Source organism: Suillus subaureus, assembly GCF_016647635.1.
Source record: "Suillus subaureus strain MN1 chromosome Unknown BJ212scaffold_10, whole genome shotgun sequence".
NCBI lineage: Eukaryota > Fungi > Basidiomycota > Agaricomycetes > Boletales > Suillaceae > Suillus > Suillus subaureus.
The window spans coordinates 358,740-377,463 of NW_024538566.1; the positions used below are offsets into that span (position 1 = coordinate 358,740).

At 47.7% G+C, this 18,724-nt stretch overlaps 9 protein-coding genes across 9 annotated transcripts; 4 read left to right on the plus strand and 5 right to left on the minus strand.

The window, feature by feature from the left end:
- Positions 1 to 903: 903 nt before the first annotated feature.
- Positions 904 to 2,092, plus strand: BJ212DRAFT_1298350 (uncharacterized protein; the record flags this gene model as incomplete). Its single annotated transcript, XM_041332688.1, is given in 6 exon segments — positions 904 to 964; positions 1,022 to 1,377; positions 1,397 to 1,475; positions 1,531 to 1,656; positions 1,706 to 1,896; positions 1,946 to 2,092. 6 exon segments carry the CDS (start codon positions 904 to 906, stop codon positions 2,090 to 2,092), a joined length of 960 nt encoding a protein of 319 aa, XP_041194756.1.
- A 570-nt stretch (positions 2,093 to 2,662) lies between these two features.
- BJ212DRAFT_1446215 (uncharacterized protein) lies at positions 2,663 to 3,923 on the minus strand (the record flags this gene model as incomplete). The annotated part of the gene is made up of 3 exons (XM_041338209.1): positions 2,663 to 3,575; positions 3,636 to 3,712; positions 3,777 to 3,923. The coding sequence occupies 3 exons, from the start codon at positions 3,921 to 3,923 to the stop codon at positions 2,663 to 2,665; spliced, it is 1,137 nt and encodes a 378-aa protein (XP_041194757.1).
- A 639-nt stretch (positions 3,924 to 4,562) lies between these two features.
- BJ212DRAFT_1344122 (glycoside hydrolase family 5 protein) lies at positions 4,563 to 7,880 on the minus strand. The gene is made up of 14 exons (XM_041335254.1): positions 7,502 to 7,880; positions 7,273 to 7,445; positions 7,096 to 7,223; positions 7,002 to 7,044; positions 6,667 to 6,951; positions 6,446 to 6,608; positions 6,312 to 6,399; positions 5,992 to 6,254; positions 5,834 to 5,944; positions 5,729 to 5,787; positions 5,612 to 5,681; positions 5,409 to 5,557; positions 5,251 to 5,346; positions 4,563 to 5,204 (listed from the first exon to the last, which is right to left on the minus strand). Exons 1-14 carry the CDS (start codon positions 7,604 to 7,606, stop codon positions 4,625 to 4,627), a joined length of 2,313 nt encoding a protein of 770 aa, XP_041194758.1. The 5' UTR covers positions 7,607 to 7,880; the 3' UTR covers positions 4,563 to 4,624.
- A 21-nt stretch (positions 7,881 to 7,901) lies between these two features.
- Positions 7,902 to 9,446, plus strand: BJ212DRAFT_72409 (uncharacterized protein). Its single transcript, XM_041343919.1, has 2 exons — positions 7,902 to 8,665; positions 8,715 to 9,446. The coding sequence occupies exons 1-2, from the start codon at positions 7,959 to 7,961 to the stop codon at positions 9,316 to 9,318; spliced, it is 1,311 nt and encodes a 436-aa protein (XP_041194759.1). The 5' UTR covers positions 7,902 to 7,958; the 3' UTR covers positions 9,319 to 9,446.
- Positions 9,447 to 9,455: 9 nt separating this feature from the next.
- BJ212DRAFT_1446218 (peroxisomal dehydratase) lies at positions 9,456 to 10,867 on the minus strand (the record flags this gene model as incomplete). Its single annotated transcript, XM_041338210.1, has 9 exons — positions 9,456 to 9,512; positions 9,564 to 9,817; positions 9,869 to 10,052; positions 10,103 to 10,173; positions 10,228 to 10,327; positions 10,378 to 10,463; positions 10,516 to 10,566; positions 10,677 to 10,755; positions 10,817 to 10,867. 9 exons carry the CDS (start codon positions 10,865 to 10,867, stop codon positions 9,456 to 9,458), a joined length of 933 nt encoding a protein of 310 aa, XP_041194760.1.
- A 726-nt stretch (positions 10,868 to 11,593) lies between these two features.
- On the minus strand, positions 11,594 to 13,002 carry BJ212DRAFT_1268477 (uncharacterized protein; the record flags this gene model as incomplete). The annotated part of the gene is made up of 7 exons (XM_041330732.1): positions 11,594 to 11,959; positions 12,009 to 12,199; positions 12,250 to 12,375; positions 12,431 to 12,509; positions 12,563 to 12,718; positions 12,773 to 12,885; positions 12,942 to 13,002. The coding sequence occupies 7 exons, from the start codon at positions 13,000 to 13,002 to the stop codon at positions 11,594 to 11,596; spliced, it is 1,092 nt and encodes a 363-aa protein (XP_041194761.1).
- Positions 13,003 to 15,589: 2,587 nt separating this feature from the next.
- Positions 15,590 to 16,906, plus strand: BJ212DRAFT_1459564 (UbiA prenyltransferase family-domain-containing protein; the record flags this gene model as incomplete). The annotated part of the gene is made up of 4 exons (XM_041338904.1): positions 15,590 to 15,724; positions 15,777 to 16,161; positions 16,217 to 16,542; positions 16,602 to 16,906. 4 exons carry the CDS (start codon positions 15,590 to 15,592, stop codon positions 16,662 to 16,664), a joined length of 909 nt encoding a protein of 302 aa, XP_041194762.1. The 3' UTR covers positions 16,665 to 16,906.
- BJ212DRAFT_1298355 (uncharacterized protein) lies at positions 16,715 to 17,158 on the minus strand (the record flags this gene model as incomplete). The annotated part of the gene is made up of 1 exon (XM_041332689.1): positions 16,715 to 17,158. One exon carries the CDS (start codon positions 17,156 to 17,158, stop codon positions 16,715 to 16,717), a length of 444 nt encoding a protein of 147 aa, XP_041194763.1.
- Positions 17,159 to 18,107: 949 nt separating this feature from the next.
- BJ212DRAFT_1344137 (uncharacterized protein) lies at positions 18,108 to 18,405 on the plus strand. Its single transcript, XM_041335255.1, has one exon. The coding sequence runs from the start codon at positions 18,194 to 18,196 to the stop codon at positions 18,368 to 18,370; it is 177 nt and encodes a 58-aa protein (XP_041194764.1). The 5' UTR covers positions 18,108 to 18,193; the 3' UTR covers positions 18,371 to 18,405.
- The last annotated feature ends 319 nt before the right edge of the window (positions 18,406 to 18,724 follow it).

Consider the following 18,724-nt stretch of genomic DNA (forward strand, 5'->3'; position numbering starts at 1 on the left):
CAAGCTCATGAGCAACGCACGAGTCAGTGCCAAAAGGTTATACCAATAACACCAGCGAGCCTGTTGAAAAATTTCAAGCACTTGTGAGCCCTCAGGTTTTATGCTGGCGTGGGCGCTCATTTTTCATTATACACTCACTCTGCATTCTTCATCATCTCAGGTCCATAACGCAATCTGTGTTGAATGTTCGCTTCGTATGAAGCTGAGGCATTTTGATATTGTGTCGGAGAATGCTCAGCTCATCGGCGGTTTGGCAGAACTTGCACATCCAGTTCGTGCTGATGATCTCAAAGAGAAACGTGTCATTGTGATCTTTGAGCTTGGGTAACAACTCCAGATTTGAGCTCGAGGGATGTAGAACGAAGAGAAGACGACATGTCTTCTTACGGGTTCATCCGGTGTCACGCACTTCAGTGCGTGCGGTACGGACCGCAGCTGGCAGACTGTTGTGGACAATCTACTCACATAGTATTTGATCTTCCTGTTCTAATCGACTGTCGTGCATGTATATTAATAGGTCAGTTTTGGAGACTAGCCTGAGAACACTCCATCCTATTCCATCTCCAACTTGTCACCGACATTCGGTGATAGAGCATGCATCGCGATGTGGCCTACGACACCATTGAAATTTGGTGATACAAACTGAAAGCTATATGGTACGAGTCGCCTTATCAGCATCCCTTGGATGTATTGCAGCACTGCCCGCCAGACGCATCACAGATTAGTTCTGCAGAAGACGTACTAGTGCCGCACTGCGAAACGTTTATGCTCCTTCAGTATCTCGCTCACAAGGTGAGTGGCCGAAAGTATTTAAAGAGAGGGACGGTGACTCGACGGTCGACAGTCTCGACTAGAAACTTCATCACTGTCTGAGTTTAGTTCAACACGTTAACGGTCGTAATCATGGGCATACCTTTGGACAAAGCTTCACTCTTAGCTTTGTTTCTTGAGACTTTATTTTATGGTGCGTTACCAACCGATGGATGACGTCAATGGTGCCGAATTTCATGGTCTCAAACAGGCGTGTTCCTGACGTTGTACTGCTTGACACTGTTCATCCTACTCAGGAAATCTGGAATCAACCAGCAACTCCTTATCCCAGTCGCAACCATGCTGCTCTGTATTGCAACTGCTGTCAGTGCACTAGTCACTCCTTTGGCAGAATCGCTCAATACAGTTGCTCCTCAGCATCTAATCGTTGATTTTGTTCGAGTTTTGGAGGCGTTCGTGTTCGATGCGGACAAGATGAGTGCAGATGCCTACTATTCCAACCTTGCCGCGCCATTGGAATACGCAAAAACTGCACTTTACGTCACGCAAACCGCTCCCGCTGATTGTGTCTTTTTCCGCGTGACGCGTTCAAGTTCCCCCATCTCAGTAAGTAATAGGGCAGTAGGTTTGGCGTTGTTACGTACTGAACGACAGAAGCCTGTTCGTTGCCGTTCCTGGTCTAATCGTGCTGTGTACAAATGCTGGTGAGCGCCTTGAAGGGTATTATCGCCTTCAATCTTATCCCATGACGTTTCGCAGTGACTGGGTACATTATCGTTTGGTCCCTCTCCCAGGCCAACAGTTCGTCCACCGTTTTCACCACCGCTCATGCATGGATCACGACATTCTTCACGCTGACTATGATCACAAGTTTCACCTGCACTAGTACGTCTATTCCGTAATTGATGTGCGGATTCTGACGACAACGTGGTAGCTTTGATTGCCTGGCGCATCTATCGCACTCGGCGTTTTATGTCGGGCGGATTTGCTGCGTACTTGCCCATTCTGATCGTCATTGTGGAAAGTGGTGCTATATATGCGACGGGCGTCCTTTCGATTCTTGTGACATACCTGTCCGGATCCAATGGTCAATATGCCGTGCTGGACACCGTCTCTCCTATTATGGTGAGTTTACTTGGCTTGGACCCACGCTGTCTGCATAACGTTTTTAAAGGGAATTGTATTCTGCCTCATCATCCTGCAAGTACACTTCCAAATAGGCAACAAGTCCCTGATTGCACGGTCCCTTGAACCAAGGGGCGTTATCACCGGCTCTTCAGACTCGGAGAGCGGGGTGTACGCGATGTGGGCTGGAGCATGAACCGATTACTGTGCCTGTCATTGAAGGATACGGAGATCATTCGTGCCAATACGGTGGGCTGAAAGAAAAATCAAATTGTTGTCAGTGGCTCTCTTCGTATATTAGATCATCTTCTACTTTCCCACAACTAATAGAGTGGTGTAGTCGTTCCGATTTTTGTTTCATGTATTTTACGACGAAACACACGATCATGATATTGGCGAGCATGATCAACATAATAGATTCTAAGTAAGTTTTGCTGGATTCAGTATTCTGCCCCAGTGTGGCAACACCGTTTCGCCGATAATTTTGTCACCAGGCCAACTTCTGCTGGGTCATGTTACTGGGCGTGTACATGTGCGGTTCAGGTGCAATCTGATTCGAGTCACGTGTGCATGTGCAGACTTGATTTCTACTGGAAGTCAGATCTGGATTCTGGACGGTGCAGTGGTACTAGAAAGTCTCAGTCTTGAGAACTTTTGAGAAGCAACAGCGCACGGGCCGATGGCAACTTTATGCCGCTTCAACACCAGCAGAACCTGTTAGAAACTGTTGAGCACACATGCGCATGATTTTTTGTAGCAAGAGCACTTACTTTTCGTTATGTATCCACTCCACATTCTTTGTCGTCCCAGGTCCATACCACATAATCTGTGGCAAATGTTCGCTTCGTATGAAGGTCCGTGCACCCGTCTTCTCCGCAACCACCCTCAGTCCTACTTGCAAATTCCACACCTCCACTTTTCGAATTCCGCTTCGTCTAGCCGCTTGCTTGATCTTTGCGATCAATCCAGGAAACGTGTCCTCGCTAGCCCAGAGCCGCGTGACGATCAGCGTTGGTGGGGACGACTGCATTTCAACGCTCCAGCTTGCGTATGTGTCTGGATTACTCAAGGACTGTACACCCCAGAACCCGCCTGCCATAGAAAAGTTCGAACCGTACGTTGCCCGAGGGATTTGGAATGCTGCGACACCATTTGTTGGCAAGCACGTCGCGAGTGCCGTTGGGTGCCCCACCTCGTACAGCCCGTTCTTCACCAGCATGTTCTCTAGCTCCTTTTTAATCAGCCCAGCATCATGGTCCCAAAGACCCTTCAACTGCTCCTGCGTCAGCCACTTCCATCCCTCATCATCCCCCTCCTCCGTACCTACCTCCCATACAGTTGACACTGGTCCCCGCTTCTCCCACCCGTCTCCTTCACCCCCAGGGCCCGCCGAGCGGTAAAATTCCTCCCCAACATCACTCCATAGCACCGAAAATAGCCCCCCGCCAGCATCCGCTACCTCTTCTGGTGGTGTGCCCCATATCTCTGGGAATTCAGGAAGATTATCACGTGAGGCAATCACCCAATGTAGAAGACGCATCATGTGCCCTGCATAGCCGCGTCCGCGTTTTGAGGGTGGGGTGAAGACCGCGGCGATGCCGTATGAGGTTGTTTCGTGCACTAAGTTGGGTTCAGAAGCAGAGGAAAAAGGGTAAGCAACGAGGCTTGCTCGCTTGTATCTGGCCCCGTAGAGCATGTCAGAATTCTGCTCGTCCATCGAGGGTACTCGAGTCGCTTACGTCCTACAAGCACACATGAAATCGAGTGTCATGGGGTCCTCCCGTGGTGCCAGTACCCTTCCCAACTCATTAGCTCTCTGCTGTTTGGAAAATGACATGCTTACCATGTGATCATTTTCCCTCCTTTGCGTGCTCTAGAACATCCATCTCTTCATCTCGCGTAATGTACTCCGCAAGACTCAGAGTACCACCCAAGTGCGGCCATCTTCGGCGTCGTGTCTCCTCAATTTGCGCAGGCGTCGCGCGGAAGAGCGAGATCGATGCAAGTTCTACCTTTGGTTCCACCATCGGAGATATACTTTGCGAATGTGATAATTCGCTAGTGCTTAACCAGGATGGAAATGGTGGGATTGAACGATGCTCCTTATATCTCTATCATAATATTACCTCCTACCCATGTCAATGCGCAACTAAACAAGACTTATCACGATTGCCACACGTGGTCGTGCATTCCTGACCCTTCCCTACACCAATCTCCCAAGGTCCAATCGACACCGGGTGCCAAATATAGCCTGCGCTGATTTTTACCAGTGACCACTGTGCACCTACTGACTAGGCTGATAGTTGAAATACAGGTACACAATGCAGATAACCCACGTCTAACGTTCGTCATCGCACTTCGGTGTTCAGCACAAATAAAACGCGCATCTAGATCCGTCTCGAACCAACGGGGACATGTGTTTCTTACCGGAAGCCCGATGTCCGTAGTCTGATTCAATTGAGGATTTCCTTTCGGTCATATGTTCCTCTGAATTCAGAAATTGAATCACAACTGACTCGTCGCCTTTCGAATTCGCGCATACCTGTATAACAGTTTTAGGTACTCGCTATCAAGATGATAGGGCGCTTCGGTGCTAATTAGACCCTTGATGATCTGGAAAAGATACCGATGAACCGGACGATGACTGTCTAGCACTCGCAATTGACATTTGACGATAAAATTGAGGAGGTGTGGAATCTAGATACCGCCGGTCCAAGTGACCCCAGCATCACATATACAAGTAGTACTTGATAATCACGAATAGAATCACAAATACCACTAGTCCAGATAAGATAGCTTCTCCAAAGTCACCCCAAAAGGTATTGACCTCGAATTGAGGGCTGAGCGGTGGGTCCACCGAAACGGTTATCTTGTGCATCCTACCGGAACTACCATCTCGAGGAACGATGAAAAGAGTCTGTCGGGTTTCATCATAAGTATACTTATCGCCAGCACTGAGGCCCGAGACCACTAGCTTCCTCCCGTAGGTGATGAGGGACGGTACGAAAATTTCAGTCTCTCGAGCAGTAAGAACGATATTGTCCTTGGACTCGGGTGACCTCCACTCGAAAATGAATGTGCCTGTGTTCATTTCGTACTCGAACCGGGTGGGTATACCAGCGGTCTTTGCTGCATATGGTCGGACGATAGACGACAAGATGCGGCCACCGTTATCTAGTGTGAATGAGGATTGGTCCAAATCGAGCAGTGATCGAGGTAATCCACGCCTTCGACTGAACCAAGAGAAATTTTCCCCGTTCCAGTCATCGCCTCGAACGTCATTGTTGTCGGGGTTATAGTTCCACAGCCTGAAGGCATATCAATAATTGGTCACACAAGAAGCACGGTACACACGTAAATCCGACCAGGGATCTCTCAAGACCTGTCATCATAGCGTCCATCATCCTTTCCTGCCATTTCCAGTTGTCGCTCTCGAATGCCTCCTTTCGACTATAACCGTTCATCGTTAGGTCATCGTTAGGCATAGATACTATTGGCATCGTCAAGCTTACTTCATGTCCATGGGTATACCGCACTCTCCGATCAGAATAGGCCTCCCAAGTACTTTATAGCCATGATCCACGATATTCTGGATTTGTAGTAAATAGTTTTCTCTTGCGCCTTGTTGACCCCAATACAAGGCTTTCAGCAGGAACATTCCCTAGAGAATGATATAAATGTCCAGAACTCATATCTTAATTACCAAGGATAATACCCTGGATAAGCCTTGCACGTTCACCGTGAAATCCCCAAAAGCCTTATTGAATAGCACATTAAGGTCGTACCTATAGCAGAGGTAAGCAATATGCTCTCGGGACAACAGTTCACCAACCAATGTGGGGTAAACACCATGTTGGGAAGTTGATGTTCTGTCCATGATGGTGGACAAAACTGCAAAAGTTATCAGGAAACATAAAAAATATGTCGCACAATATACCTCGTTGGGGATTGGCTCTATAAAAAACATTTTATCGTTCGACATCGCCTTCCGGGAACGATCTGTCCACCGTTTAAGGAATGGGTAATAGAAATCGGTGTACCAATCAACCTTCAAGTGTGTGAGCATCCACTTGATGGTTTGTCGCACACACATACCTCACGACCAGTCATAGGGTCCTTGACAAAATAATTTTCGCGCAGAACGACACCCTCGTTCTTGCTGTTATCCCACCCCCAGACGCCATGCATCTCCCATACACACATGCCTTGTGTCGGACCATCGGGACGCCAGGCCTTCCGACTAGCGGAATTCAGAACACTCCGAGAAGTGAGACGAGTAGGAAAAGGGAACGAGCGTGTCCAGTTGGCAACGAGAGTGGGGTATCCGGAGCCAAGCATAAAAGATTCGAAAGCAGTTGCTGTACATGCCCTGTCATCAGTATTTCAAACGATGAATGTAAGTCAAGCGCACGCACGGACATGCGAAAGATGCAGATCTGTATTATAGTCGAACTTGTACAACGAAGGCAATTCTATATATCCTCTATGAGGCTCGTTCATAACCTGTTTCAGATTAGCACTATAAAAGTCAAGCATTGCACAAGCTCGCCTCGAATCCAATAACTCCGTCTAAACCGTCCAGAGCCTGTACGACTGCAGCATACATATCCAAGAATGCATCCTGGAGGTATTGCTGGACTGGTTTTGCCTGACCATCAGGCATGACAATCTTCAACTTGGGTGCAAAGGTATCACCAGCCCAAAAGCAAGTGCTGGACGGATAGAATTCCATGTCAACACGATGGCAGCAATAGATTAAACTGGACATACGCCATGGTCGCGGCGGCCAACTTTTGGTATCCGCAGGGCCAAATCCCACGTTCCGCTTCAACGTGACCACAACCTTTGACCCCTAGTAGCCATGCAGCTCCAGACTCTTCGAGTGCATGTAGGTCAAACCCAACGGCCTCGAGAGTCCATGCCGGCGCGCCAGAACCACCCGAGTACCTGGACCAGACGTCTTGATGAACGACGACGAACGCGCTAAGTCCGAACGAGGGCAACAATAAGAGAAGCTTGCGGACGTATGTCAGATACTCCTTGTCGTATATGCCGCTATAAATATTCCATTAGCGATGTAATCGAGAGATGATTTCAATGCGTACAGTCCTGCATGTTCGACAGCCTCCCAAGTCACGAGAAAGCGGACTAGCAAAATGTTACTCAGCCGAAAGGGTGTCAGATTGTGTGAAGACGTACTAAAGGTTAAGCCCCATCTTCTAAGACGGGAAAAGTGCTCAGGCGCTTCTTCCAGTGGAAACGGACGGCCAACAAACGTAACGACTTCGTGGTCAGCGGGAAATGCATCATGGTCATGGTTCATCGGGCTGCAAAACGTTCAGCATTATTTTTTACGAGCGTGAGATTAAAACCTACGCTTTGCTGCAGCCAGACACGTTGACGCCGCGTAAACTGCAGATGCGTCCATAGGAATCGACAAAGTGCCGCCCGTTGGGCTTTATTTCTCCTCCGGTTCCAGTTCGAGACCAATCATGTGCGTATGTGCGAGTCGAGCCAGGTACGTATGAAGGCAGCAGAGAGGGATGGATCTGATACCATGGTCAGCATTGGACATAGACCTTACACCGAACTCAAAGTCTCAGACCTTGTCCAAAAGTGGATCCGGCTTTGTATAAGATGGAGACGGAGTTAGCTTCGGACTTCCTTCAAGAAAGACAAAGGAGTTTTCGGAGCCGGATGGGCTGAGCATCGGTGACTATGACGCGGGTATCTGGTCAATGGCAGACTGGAAACAACTAGATGAAGTATTGCTGCGGTGTAGCAACGCCTCAAAAGCAATGGTATAGAAGCAAATGGCCTGATAGGATAACTAGGAATGAGATAAATCTAGGGAAATCTATCGGCGTTCAACTTCGCAGCGGAAAAGAAGTTGTTACTACGCTGAAGTGGACTGAGCGAAGTTGAGTTGCCAAATGAGAAGTTTATAATGTGTCCGAAAGAAGAAGGTGGTTGTTTGGCAAAGGCTTTGGATCCAAACAACTTGAAGCGAGCCAACTTGAATATATTGTCCCGGTCCCGAATTACATAACACCAAGATCATCATGATGAACTTGGGATATCAGTGCGGTCTACGTGCGCATCAGTTCCTAACTCCAGGCTTCTCCAAGCAGATCATTCCTCTCTTCCGCCGTATATATACCGAAGCTGGAGTTCAGATAACAGATTCCCAGCTGATTGTTCCTGCCCTCAGTGCTTCTTTTCCTCATAGATGGTTGCGAGATGCCTGCCAATGCACAGCTTGCGTGCATCCTTCTACATCCCAGAAGCTTCGTAGGACATCGGATATTCCCGCTGATGTTCGTCCTGTTCCTCATGGCGTAACTGTCCAGGACAGTGGCATACACGTCGAGTGGGCAGATAATCACAAGTCGTTTTACGAGCATTCTTTCTTGGAACGCTACTCATCCGCTCAACGATTGTCATCTTTTCACAAAGATGTACAACCGATATCTTGGAATGTATCTACCATCTCCCAAGCACCTGATCTCTACGTGACCTACGAAGCCATAAAGAAGCCTTCCCAGCTACTCTCTGCCATCACTCAGCTTACCCGTTATGGACTACTCTTCCTCACAGGTGTCCCGAACACCGAACACACAAACAAGACATGCGAACTCCGCAAACTTGCTAATATTTTTGGCGAACTGCGCGAAACCTTTTACGGGGAGCTGTGGGATGTCAAGAACATCCGTAACAGCAAAAACATCGCCTATACTAATCTTGACTTAGGTATGCATATGGATCTCCTGTGTGTAGTTTCGGTACGCTGCGTCGATAAGGCTCTGATGATCCCACAGGTACTTCCAACACCCTCCTCGATATCAAATTCTTCACTGCCTTCGCAATCGTGTCATAGGCGGTACTTCGCGTTTTGTTGATGGTCTCCGCGCCGCAGAGATATTACGCAATACCCATTCAGCGGACTTTGATACCCTGGCTACTACACCGGTTCCATTCCATTACGTCAATGATGGACATCACCTTCATTATGAACACCCTACCATCGAACTTACTTCGTTGCATGCAGCAATAGGCGCTGGTTCACCGACTACCGGTATCTCTGCACCCAGCGTGCTAGAAATAAAGCACATTAATTATTCCCCACCTTTCCAAGCTCCTCTGCTGTTAGATTCAACTCCTCCCTCATTTTACGGTGCCCTGGGACGCTACGCCGCTCTGCTCGATGACCCTATGAACATCCTAGATTATACCCTGCGCGAAGGCGATGCCGTCCTGTTCGACAATCGGCGGGTTTTGCACGCACGCACTTCATTCACTGACGATGGCTCCGGTGCGGATGCATATGGCGAGACGAATCGATGGCTGAAGGGTTGTTATCTCGAAGCTGATGCCATTTTAGATCGGGGAAGGGTGTTGAGGACGAAGCTTGAGCCGCTGTAGGATTGAACACGATAACAACACGATAGTGATGGAGATGTTGCAGATGAGTCGCGAAGATATGTAAAGTTACATGTAAAAGTTGATAAGAGTTTACAATTCGTTGTCAATATAGATGTGCCCAACATAGCAACTCTTGACTACAACTTGCTCTTTTCTGCCTTCTTGATAAAGGCAACACCATTGCCCAATGCAACCTGTGCCAACTGTTCAGAACAAGACAAGAAACAGAACGACAAGCATCTCACTTTGCCAGATGTCAAGTTCTTCGTGATAAAGGTAATTTCTGAGGTGCCGTTCGGACCAGGTCCAACTTCCCAAGCTGACGTCTCGAGCTCATCGCCAGGCTTTACGGGCGACGTGAACCTCGCGCCAAAGACCGTCAGGGCGCGAGAATTCCCTTTGGCTATCACCTGAATCAAACCTCTTGCAGCGAACCCATAACTTGACAACCCATGCAAAATCACACCACCAAAGCCCATCACTTTACCAAGTTCTGGGTCTGATAAGCAGCTCAGTCTGGGAAACCCCATTACATATACAAAGAGCCTACCAATGTGCAGAGGGTTGTAATCGCCACTCAGCCTGTAAATCAGGGCTTGCTCTGGTGTTGTCTTGTCCCGGACAACCCAATCCGGTTTTCGGTCCTTAGGGACAGGCTTCGCCTGAGGTGGGGCTGCAATAGCTTTAGAGAATTTATCTCCGTTGGCCTTTGAGCCAAGGTAAAAGGCTGAACTCTATAACTGGGGTCAGCATAGTGGCAATTCAACTTGGGTGAGCACCTCACATAAAGCTTCGCATAGGGAACACCATGAGGGTCGAGCAATATGGCTTCATTGTCGACAATGATTCCAGACTCTGTAAATATTGTTAGCTACTAAAGAGAAGTGCTTGTAAATTGAATGAACGCACTGTTCTCGTGTACACCAACTACTTTTCGAGAGAGCTTCCAGCCAGATCCGCTAGCCACCGGAAGGTCTTTCAGGATCTCAATGCTTTGGGTTGCATGGACCTGTAGATTCGTGAACATGGATTGAATGACATGATTTGCGAGTCACTTACCACCTTGCCGGAGTTCAGCTTTGGAAGACCCGGAAGAGGCTCACCGCCCGTTTTGGCTGCGAACAGGGTGACATCCTGGTCATCGCCTATCGATATTAACGCTTTCAGTACACTACTTAGATGTCTAATTGATCCCACCTTTCAGTCCAAGCACCACAGGGTATGTCGGTAGTGGTCCCCATGACTTGTCTACAGAAAATGTCAATAACCAAACATAGTAAGCATGCCAGAACAATACTACCCAGCTCTACGAAGTCGGTTAATACGTACGAAGTGAATGAAGATGGAAATATTCTTACCATATACCAAAGACAGCTCGTCATGTTTCGCGCCTACCCCGATAGCATACGTGATGATGTCTTTACGAGTCCACGAAACCTAGTGCATAAGAATAAATATCACAGATTCGAACTCGTATTACTGTAATACTGAAACGCACTGGTTGATCTTTGGACTTGAAACCGACAGCTTTTCCAAGGTCGTAGCTCATGATGGTAGAGGCGAAAGTGTTGCAGAATTGATACTCCCAGTGAGATTTATCTATTACGAACTTGCAAGTTCAATTGAGCCTGAAACTCTCCGGCTATGTGAATTCCGGAGCATTGCTGTGCTGGCAGCTGCAGATGATGTCACCACGTGGTTGCAACTTATCGGGCGAGTCCTTGACTACACACCATACAGTTGCGCATTGCAACTATCGGCCATTTATATTATGTGACTCATGAGTAGTACTACTGCGTCAAGCTAGGCTTCATCGATCATCACCGCCATGGGCTATGGCGGTGCATGCAGCTGCCCTGTGTTCAACCACCCTTGCATTACGTCCGCAGGGCCACGCAACCATCTTCTACCCTATTCAACGACATTTAGTCATTAGGATGCGGAGATGGACTTTACGAGGCTTTCTGTACAAAATCCGGCTTGGGAGCAGTATTCGTCTTGCAATGTAACCTGGGCAATCGAATCCTCTAGTCGCCATCACCGTCTTTGATCGAGTCGCTCAGAATCTACGAGTCCCCTCGTACTCCACCATCGACATACTCGCCCCAATCCCCTGTTTCCAGCTTGTTACCTTCCGTTCTCGTTTGTCTTTCTAAGTACCGTTAATCTGGCAATGGGAGACTAACCCGCATTTAGGCGCCATTCATTAGCTTTGCATCATAAGATTCTGGACTGCACATGGCTATGAGAAGTTAGTCTGTCTGTTGGTCCGGTTCTAGATTTGTTGGGGAAATATTGTTGCCACACTGGGTATAATATTGAATCTGCCAAAACTTCGTCCATGTAACATAAATAAACACGAAACGACTACGCAACTCCAGTTGTGGGAAAGCAGAAGATGGTTTAATATACAAAGAGAGCCACTGACAACAATTGGTTTTCCTTTCTGCCCACCGTGTTGGCATGAATCATCTCCGTCTCCTTTGTGATGGGCAGTCACCGGTTCATTTTGCAGTCCACATCGCGTACACCTCGCTCTCTGAGAGTATGCGACGCTCCTTGGTTCATGAGGCTGTGCAATGTGGGGCTTGCCGCCTACTTGAAAGTGTACTTGCAGGATGGTGAGGCAGAATACAACTCCCTTTGGAAACGTTATGCAGGCAGCGTGTGTCCAAGCCAAGTGAACTCACCATAATAGGAGAGACGGCGTCCAGTACGGTATATTGACCGTTGGATCCGGACAGGTATGCCAGAAGAATCGACAGGACACCCGTCGCATATATAGCACCACTTTCCACGATGACGATCAAAATGGGCAAATACACACCAAATCCGTCTGACATAAAACGGCGGGTGCGATAGATACGCCAGGCAATCAAAGCTATCCAGGTTGTCGTCAGAGCCCGCAAATCAGTTATGGAATGGACGTACTGGTGCAGGTGACACTTGTTATCATAGTCAATGTAAAGAATGTCGTGATCCATGAGTGAGCAGTGGTGAAAACGGTGGACGAACTGCCGGCCCTGGAAAGAGACCAAACGATAATGTACCCAGTGACTGCGAAACATCATGGGATAAGATTGAAGGCGATAATACCCTTCAAGATGCTCACCAGCATTTGTACACAGCACGATTAGACCAGGAACGGCAATGAACAGGCTTCTGCGGTTAAGTACATAACATCGCCAAACCTACTGCCCTATCACTGAGGTGAGAGAACAACCTGTCAAGCGGAGAAACTCACAAGGACACAATCAGCGAGAACGGTTTGTGTGACGTAAAGTGCAGTTTTTGCGTATTCCAGTGGTGCGGCAAGGTTGGAATAGTAGGCATTTGCACCCATCTTGTCTGCATTGAATACAAATGCCTCCAAAATTCGAACAAAATCGACAATTAGATGCTGAGATTAATTATGTTGAGCAATTTTGCCAAAAGAATTGACTAGTACACTGACAGCCGTTGCCATACAGAGCAGCACGGTTGCAACTGGGATAAGGAGCTGCCGGTTTGCGCCAGTGTTCTTGATCAGGACAGACAGTGTTAAGCAGTACAACGTCAAGAACACGCCTGTTTGAGACTGTGAAATTCGGCACCACGAGGTCTTGCGTTGGTTGGTAACGCACCATAAAACAAAGTCTCAAGAAACAAAGCTAAGAGTGAAGCTTCGTCCAAAGGTATGCCCATGATTACGATCGGTAATGTGTTGAATCAGATTCAGACGGGGATAACCGGCCAATGAAGTTTCTGGGTGGGAGTAGTCACCCCCTCCTTTAAGCACCTTCGGCCACTCAACTTGTGAGCGGTTGGATATTCAAGAAGGATGGTCATTTTGTAATTCAACGCTGTGCTAGTGAGCAGTCCGCAGGACGCATCTGATGGGCGTCCGAGTGCCACAATGCATCCAAATAATGTGACTGTTGGTAAGGCAACCCATCATGATATCACATAGCCTGCAGTTGATGCGTACCATCATGGGGTCCAACTCGATCAGCGGACATGTGAACAGATCTGGCCGCTTTCACATGGGTCGAATGTGTGGCATCGTTGAGGAAAGACCAATTTGCGAGCACACCGGTACCGGCCTACTAGTACAGTGCTAGCAGTGGTAAAATTATTTGCTTCGTGACCTTTCTCACTCGGAGGACCCAATCATAAGCACAAATAAGAATGGGGACAGTTTCATGAAGTTAAATACGGATTGAGACTGAGACTGAGACTCACTGAGGTAAAGCCACTGGGACTGCTACTAAGGACACCATCATGACAGAGTCCAATTTGTCCAAGTACTACTTTGCTTCCGTCGGCAATCAGCTCATGATCAAAATGATGAGTGCACGTGGGCCTCAATAAAGTGGCGCGTTATGAAGCTGCAGTATGAGTTTTTGAAAAACTCGGCCTTTACCGGGACTTTTGCATCCAAATTAGGTTCCGCGCGCTTGATCGCATTTGGATGCAAAAGTCCAGCGAGGCCCAGTTTTTCAAAAACTTGTACTGCAGTTCTCAACACACTGTAACTAACCGCAATATTGTCTATAGCGCCAGCGTCTACCATATGCATACCTGACCAGTCACATTATTTACATAACTGCCAGTGGCAAAGCGCGCAGAGTTGTGTAATTTATGCACCCCTCACCTATTTCACCCTTCTTTCCCACTGAACCTTTCATTTCCGTTATCAAGACCGGTAACTAGCAGCTCGATCAGGCTTGAAGGCGGGCCACTCCATAGCCTGAAATGACTCATATCAAGGTGATAGTATCACCTTGATATGAGTCGTTTAATTATCTTCACCCACAGCCAGCTCATCAGCGGAAAAATTACAAGTCCCTTCCAGGCACATACTTCCTGGCAAGCAATTATGTGATGTTGGAGGGGACACTTGAAATCAGCCGTATCCGAAGAGTCCTATCATCCGACGAATCTGTAGCGTGGCTGCATGGAGCTTTAGTGTGATCCTATCACGGTCAAGTCCGTTGATACTTCTGGATGCGACCCGAGAGCTAGCGCTGATCTTCCACACGTAGATCACATGCGTCTCTTGAATTAATCAACGAGTCTCGAGATCAGGGCATCTTTCGGGCTCGATCGAATGCTAGGCAATGGTAAGACATCGGCAAAATTCATGGAATGAGCTGCATCGTTGCGGAGATGAGGCTTTTAGTGAGTGATCTGCGCCGTTCATGCACATTTGCGAACTTCACGCAGATGTGTCCTTCCCACTCATTGACCATATTTGCCCTTAGTTCGCTTTTGTAGTCACTTGCACTGTGCGCTGCTCGATCTAACTCCACTGTGCTCTTGGCTTTTCTGGCAGATCACACACTGTAGGTCCCACGTAAGTAGTCACGTTCGAGTGCTTGAAGGAATGTCACTCCACTGGCTACGGAATTCCCTTTGTACTACTGGCTATAGACTTCCCCTTGTACCGTTTCAAGTGCTACTCTACCGGCTATAGAGTTCCCGGTATACCGCTATGAACTTGTTATGGACATCCATGGTGTGGTTCTACTCTCCGATGCTGAGGCCGGAGATCCTCAACTTGAATGAGCAGATTCCTGACTGTCACATGACGTGTCGAAGGTGTGTTCCGAAACCTTTCTTATCAGTCGCTATATCTGATTGAGACGGCTAGCACTTGGGTACATGCATAAAGGGCACCATGATTATACCTACTAGATATATTTGTGGATTTTGCGTTAAAAATCGATGTCTGTTTCATGTCTGATATGTGTCTGGTTCGCATCTGAAGGCTGTCTGAGTCCGATCAGGTACCAGAAAGCTTACCTGGCGCTGACAGATTCATCTGCGGCCAGTGCTCCGCCTGCTAGCCTGGATGTTCTGAAATTAGGTCATTTGGGTCATTCAGATCACTCTGCACTTTGCCTGATGAGATCCCGCCCCACCTCCAAATGAACTCAAATTTCGTTTGCTGTCAACTGTACACCGCTTTACCGAAAGTGAGGCCCCGAGGAGTCGAAGTAACCTGCCTATTCGCGTCATCAAAACACACCACGTTCTCCCACATGCTAAGGTATGTTATTGTTTCACTTGCATATCGCTAACTATAATTACTCTAGTCTCTACACATAATTCAACCGTAACCTGAACAATATCCTTCCAAAGTATTTCTTCAAACGAGGCTAGGATGACTGCGAGCGCATCGTGCAATACGACCCTAGTGATAGGCCCTACGTTATCGGTCACTGCTTATGCGAAATAGAACGACCGGAGCAGAGAATTATGCCTGGCCGTCCTTTCGAACTATATAATAATGGCGGACAGCAAAAAAGACTCCGAATTACTGATGTCCCGTTTCGTAGCGACCACTTTGCGCTGTGTGCTGCGTCACTTCGAGACTGCTTGGCTTTTCACAAGATCTGACTTCAAGACAATAATTTTCCCTGTGGTATTCATTCTAGCAATAACTATTACTGCATGACACTGAATTTTCGCGGTAGATGATATTTGCAACTGTTGTATCTCCTCGCCACAACCCGCTAGTCCTATCCTGCGCTTTCTGCTGGCTCTGGTTCCATACCTTTCAATTTAATGCATCTAACCAATCCTACACTGCCAATGAAGATGCGTTGAACAAACCATGGCGTCCTGTGCCGTCCGGGCGCATTAGCTTGAAGGATTCTCGTGCATTGCGCTGGGGACTTGTGGTTTTCTGCTTGGGATTTTCATCCCTTTTCAGCTTAAACGTCGTTATAACCAGCGGGGTTTATACCGTGTTCGTGGTCATGCATGACGATTTTCATCTCAGTCACCATCCTATTTTCAAGAATTTGTGCAACGTAGGAGGTTATGTGACATGTGAACTCGGTTGCTCGTTGATTCTTTGTAGGTCATTCTCCATCTGAGGGATAATATTTCGTTGACAAGATCTATATTCTAGCAAGGGAATCTTCACTTGACGGAACGAGCATGAAAGCACTTTCCTGCAGCGCGCTTGTCATACTTCTGACAGTCCATGCGCAGGACTTTGCTGACGTCAATGGTGATCGCAGGTCAGGACGACGAACTCTGCCAATTGCAGCGCCCGAAGGATCTCGTATCTATATGCTTTGTGCACTTCCGCTATCTTCTTTTGCGCTCGCCTCATTTTGGAGTCTGGGGCCTATCTCCAATATTCTTTTCGTTTCTATGGGTTCTTGGGTCGGAATTCGCTACTTTCTCTTCCACGACGAGATTTGTGACCAGTCAAATTATCGCCTGTATAGCGTTCGTATTTTCCATTCATATTTCCTTGTCTGTTACCTAGCATTTATCATTTCCTACAGATATGGCTTATGGGCGTTCATTTTTTGCCAGCTAACGTACATTTTCGTGCATTGGCGTGGTAGTGCCTCGTTGCGTCATGACCATGTGGGGGAAGCATTCTAGATGGCTTCCCTCACAAAATTGTCATTCGACTCGGAGGGAACGTCGGTGATAGGTCCCATCTGTCGTCCTCGCCATTGTAACCAACCACCTCAACCTCTTCTAGAATAGCCTGTGGTATTATTCCCTGTTCAACCCGATCCAACTCGTCAAAATCAAAATCATTTTCCCCGAGCACTTCAACTTCGTTAATGTTCTGAACTTTTTCAGTCCTTTTCAACTCCTCAAGAGCTGCAAATTCAGCAGCAATGTCGTCAGGCAAGATACTCTCTGGACCAGCAAGCAAGTCATCTGCATTGGAGGGCTCGGTCGAAAGTGGAGGTGCCCACACGAAGGATGCTTCAAGATCCTGTGCAGTCTGAGAACTTCCAGAAGCAGATTGCCAGTGAGAATTCGAAGCAGCGGAAGTAAGGATAGCATTTGAATCAGGGGTGTTGAGGTTGGCTGTCTTTTCCATAACAAACGGGCGCGCTGCTTGGCACAGAGGAGCAGTTACGGTGTTACAGCGCCTGATAAGATGGTTCGGTAGGTTGTTGTCTGGATTCTTGTCAACTCATCCCAGGCACTCGAAATTGTCGTTGATCAGTAATGCGAGGGGGTGCCCTCCAGTATGCATCATCTTACTTTAAGGACATCGATTTTCAGGTTCTCTTGAATTCAAACTTTATTATCAGAGATCTAAATTACATCTCCACGAGTCTCGGATACCCTGGAGTTCTGCCAGGTTCTGCCACCCTCCTTTCGCATGAGTTCTGCTGAGGGCCAGACACGACCAGTTTTGCCACACCAGTGGGCAAAACTGCCGAGTTCTGCCAACAACACTATGTAACAGTAACAGTGTCGCTCGGTACCTGCGTACTAGTCGTTGGACGTTGAACTTGGGGGGTGAAACTGGGGATGACTCACACGCTTAGCGATGTCCCTTGCTGCAAATGTCTTGCATCATTGACAGGCTGCAAACAAAACTGTCATATGTGTTCGACGCAGAGCCGGGAAATCACGCATTGAAGTCTATCTGCGTCTTTCTCCAGCCTAGCGCCGTGTATCTCTCCTCCCCGAGTCCTCCTTCAAAAACTTACCATTATTATTTATTATGTTTAGAGCACCTAAACTAGCACACCTAGGAATCCTATCATGCGACTGCCTCCGCTACTCAGTACTCAGTACTCAGTACTGCTATGATGTTCTCACCAAAGTCAGTAAGAAAGCCTATGATGACAAACACGCAACATTCGCACACCTCCGCAACAACCACAATTCAGCCAAATTTTCCTTGGATTCAGCGAAAGCTTGCGAAAACAAAGTCATGACACTCATGGTGGTCTTCGCACACAGTCTGTGCAGCACGAAACCAATTTGCACCCCGAGCCCAATAGTATAGATTAAGAGCTCTGCTGAACTCACAGTGGACGGCAGTATTATTGTAAGCTTACACTACCTTCATATTAATTTCGTAGTTGGACTAATTAAAACATTTGTCAGGAAAACATGAATGAATATGTTGTTCACGATGGTTTTTCTGACTGTCAGCCTATCCAGTGAAGCCCATCCCTTCCTGCGTCGTGTGCGAGATACACTTGAGGATTACCTGGAGCCTCTCGATGTAGATGAACAAATCCTGCAAGAGTCAAATACTCGCATCAAACTCGACGCTTTCGCCCCTCCGTAATGTACATTGATACATTCAAAGTAGCCTTCCCCGGTGGTGACCCAGGGACCTGGACGACTACTGGCGCACTCGAACACTTGCGAAATCCTCCGTGCGAACCTACTACTATTAATGGTGCTGCTCATAACATGGTAGTACTAGAGGCCGCTTTTCAACCGATATTTCATCGCTTCTCTTCGCCCGCTCGCAAATTCTTTTATCCTAGCGGTTTGGTAAATCGGGTCAGAACCGACGACGGAACATCGTACTTTGCATGATATGATCGGACGTGACTGAGATTGACAGCCCCCTGACATCTATGTTTGGACTCGTCTTGAGAGACACTTCAGAGTGATGCTTTTGGGATAGTCTAGG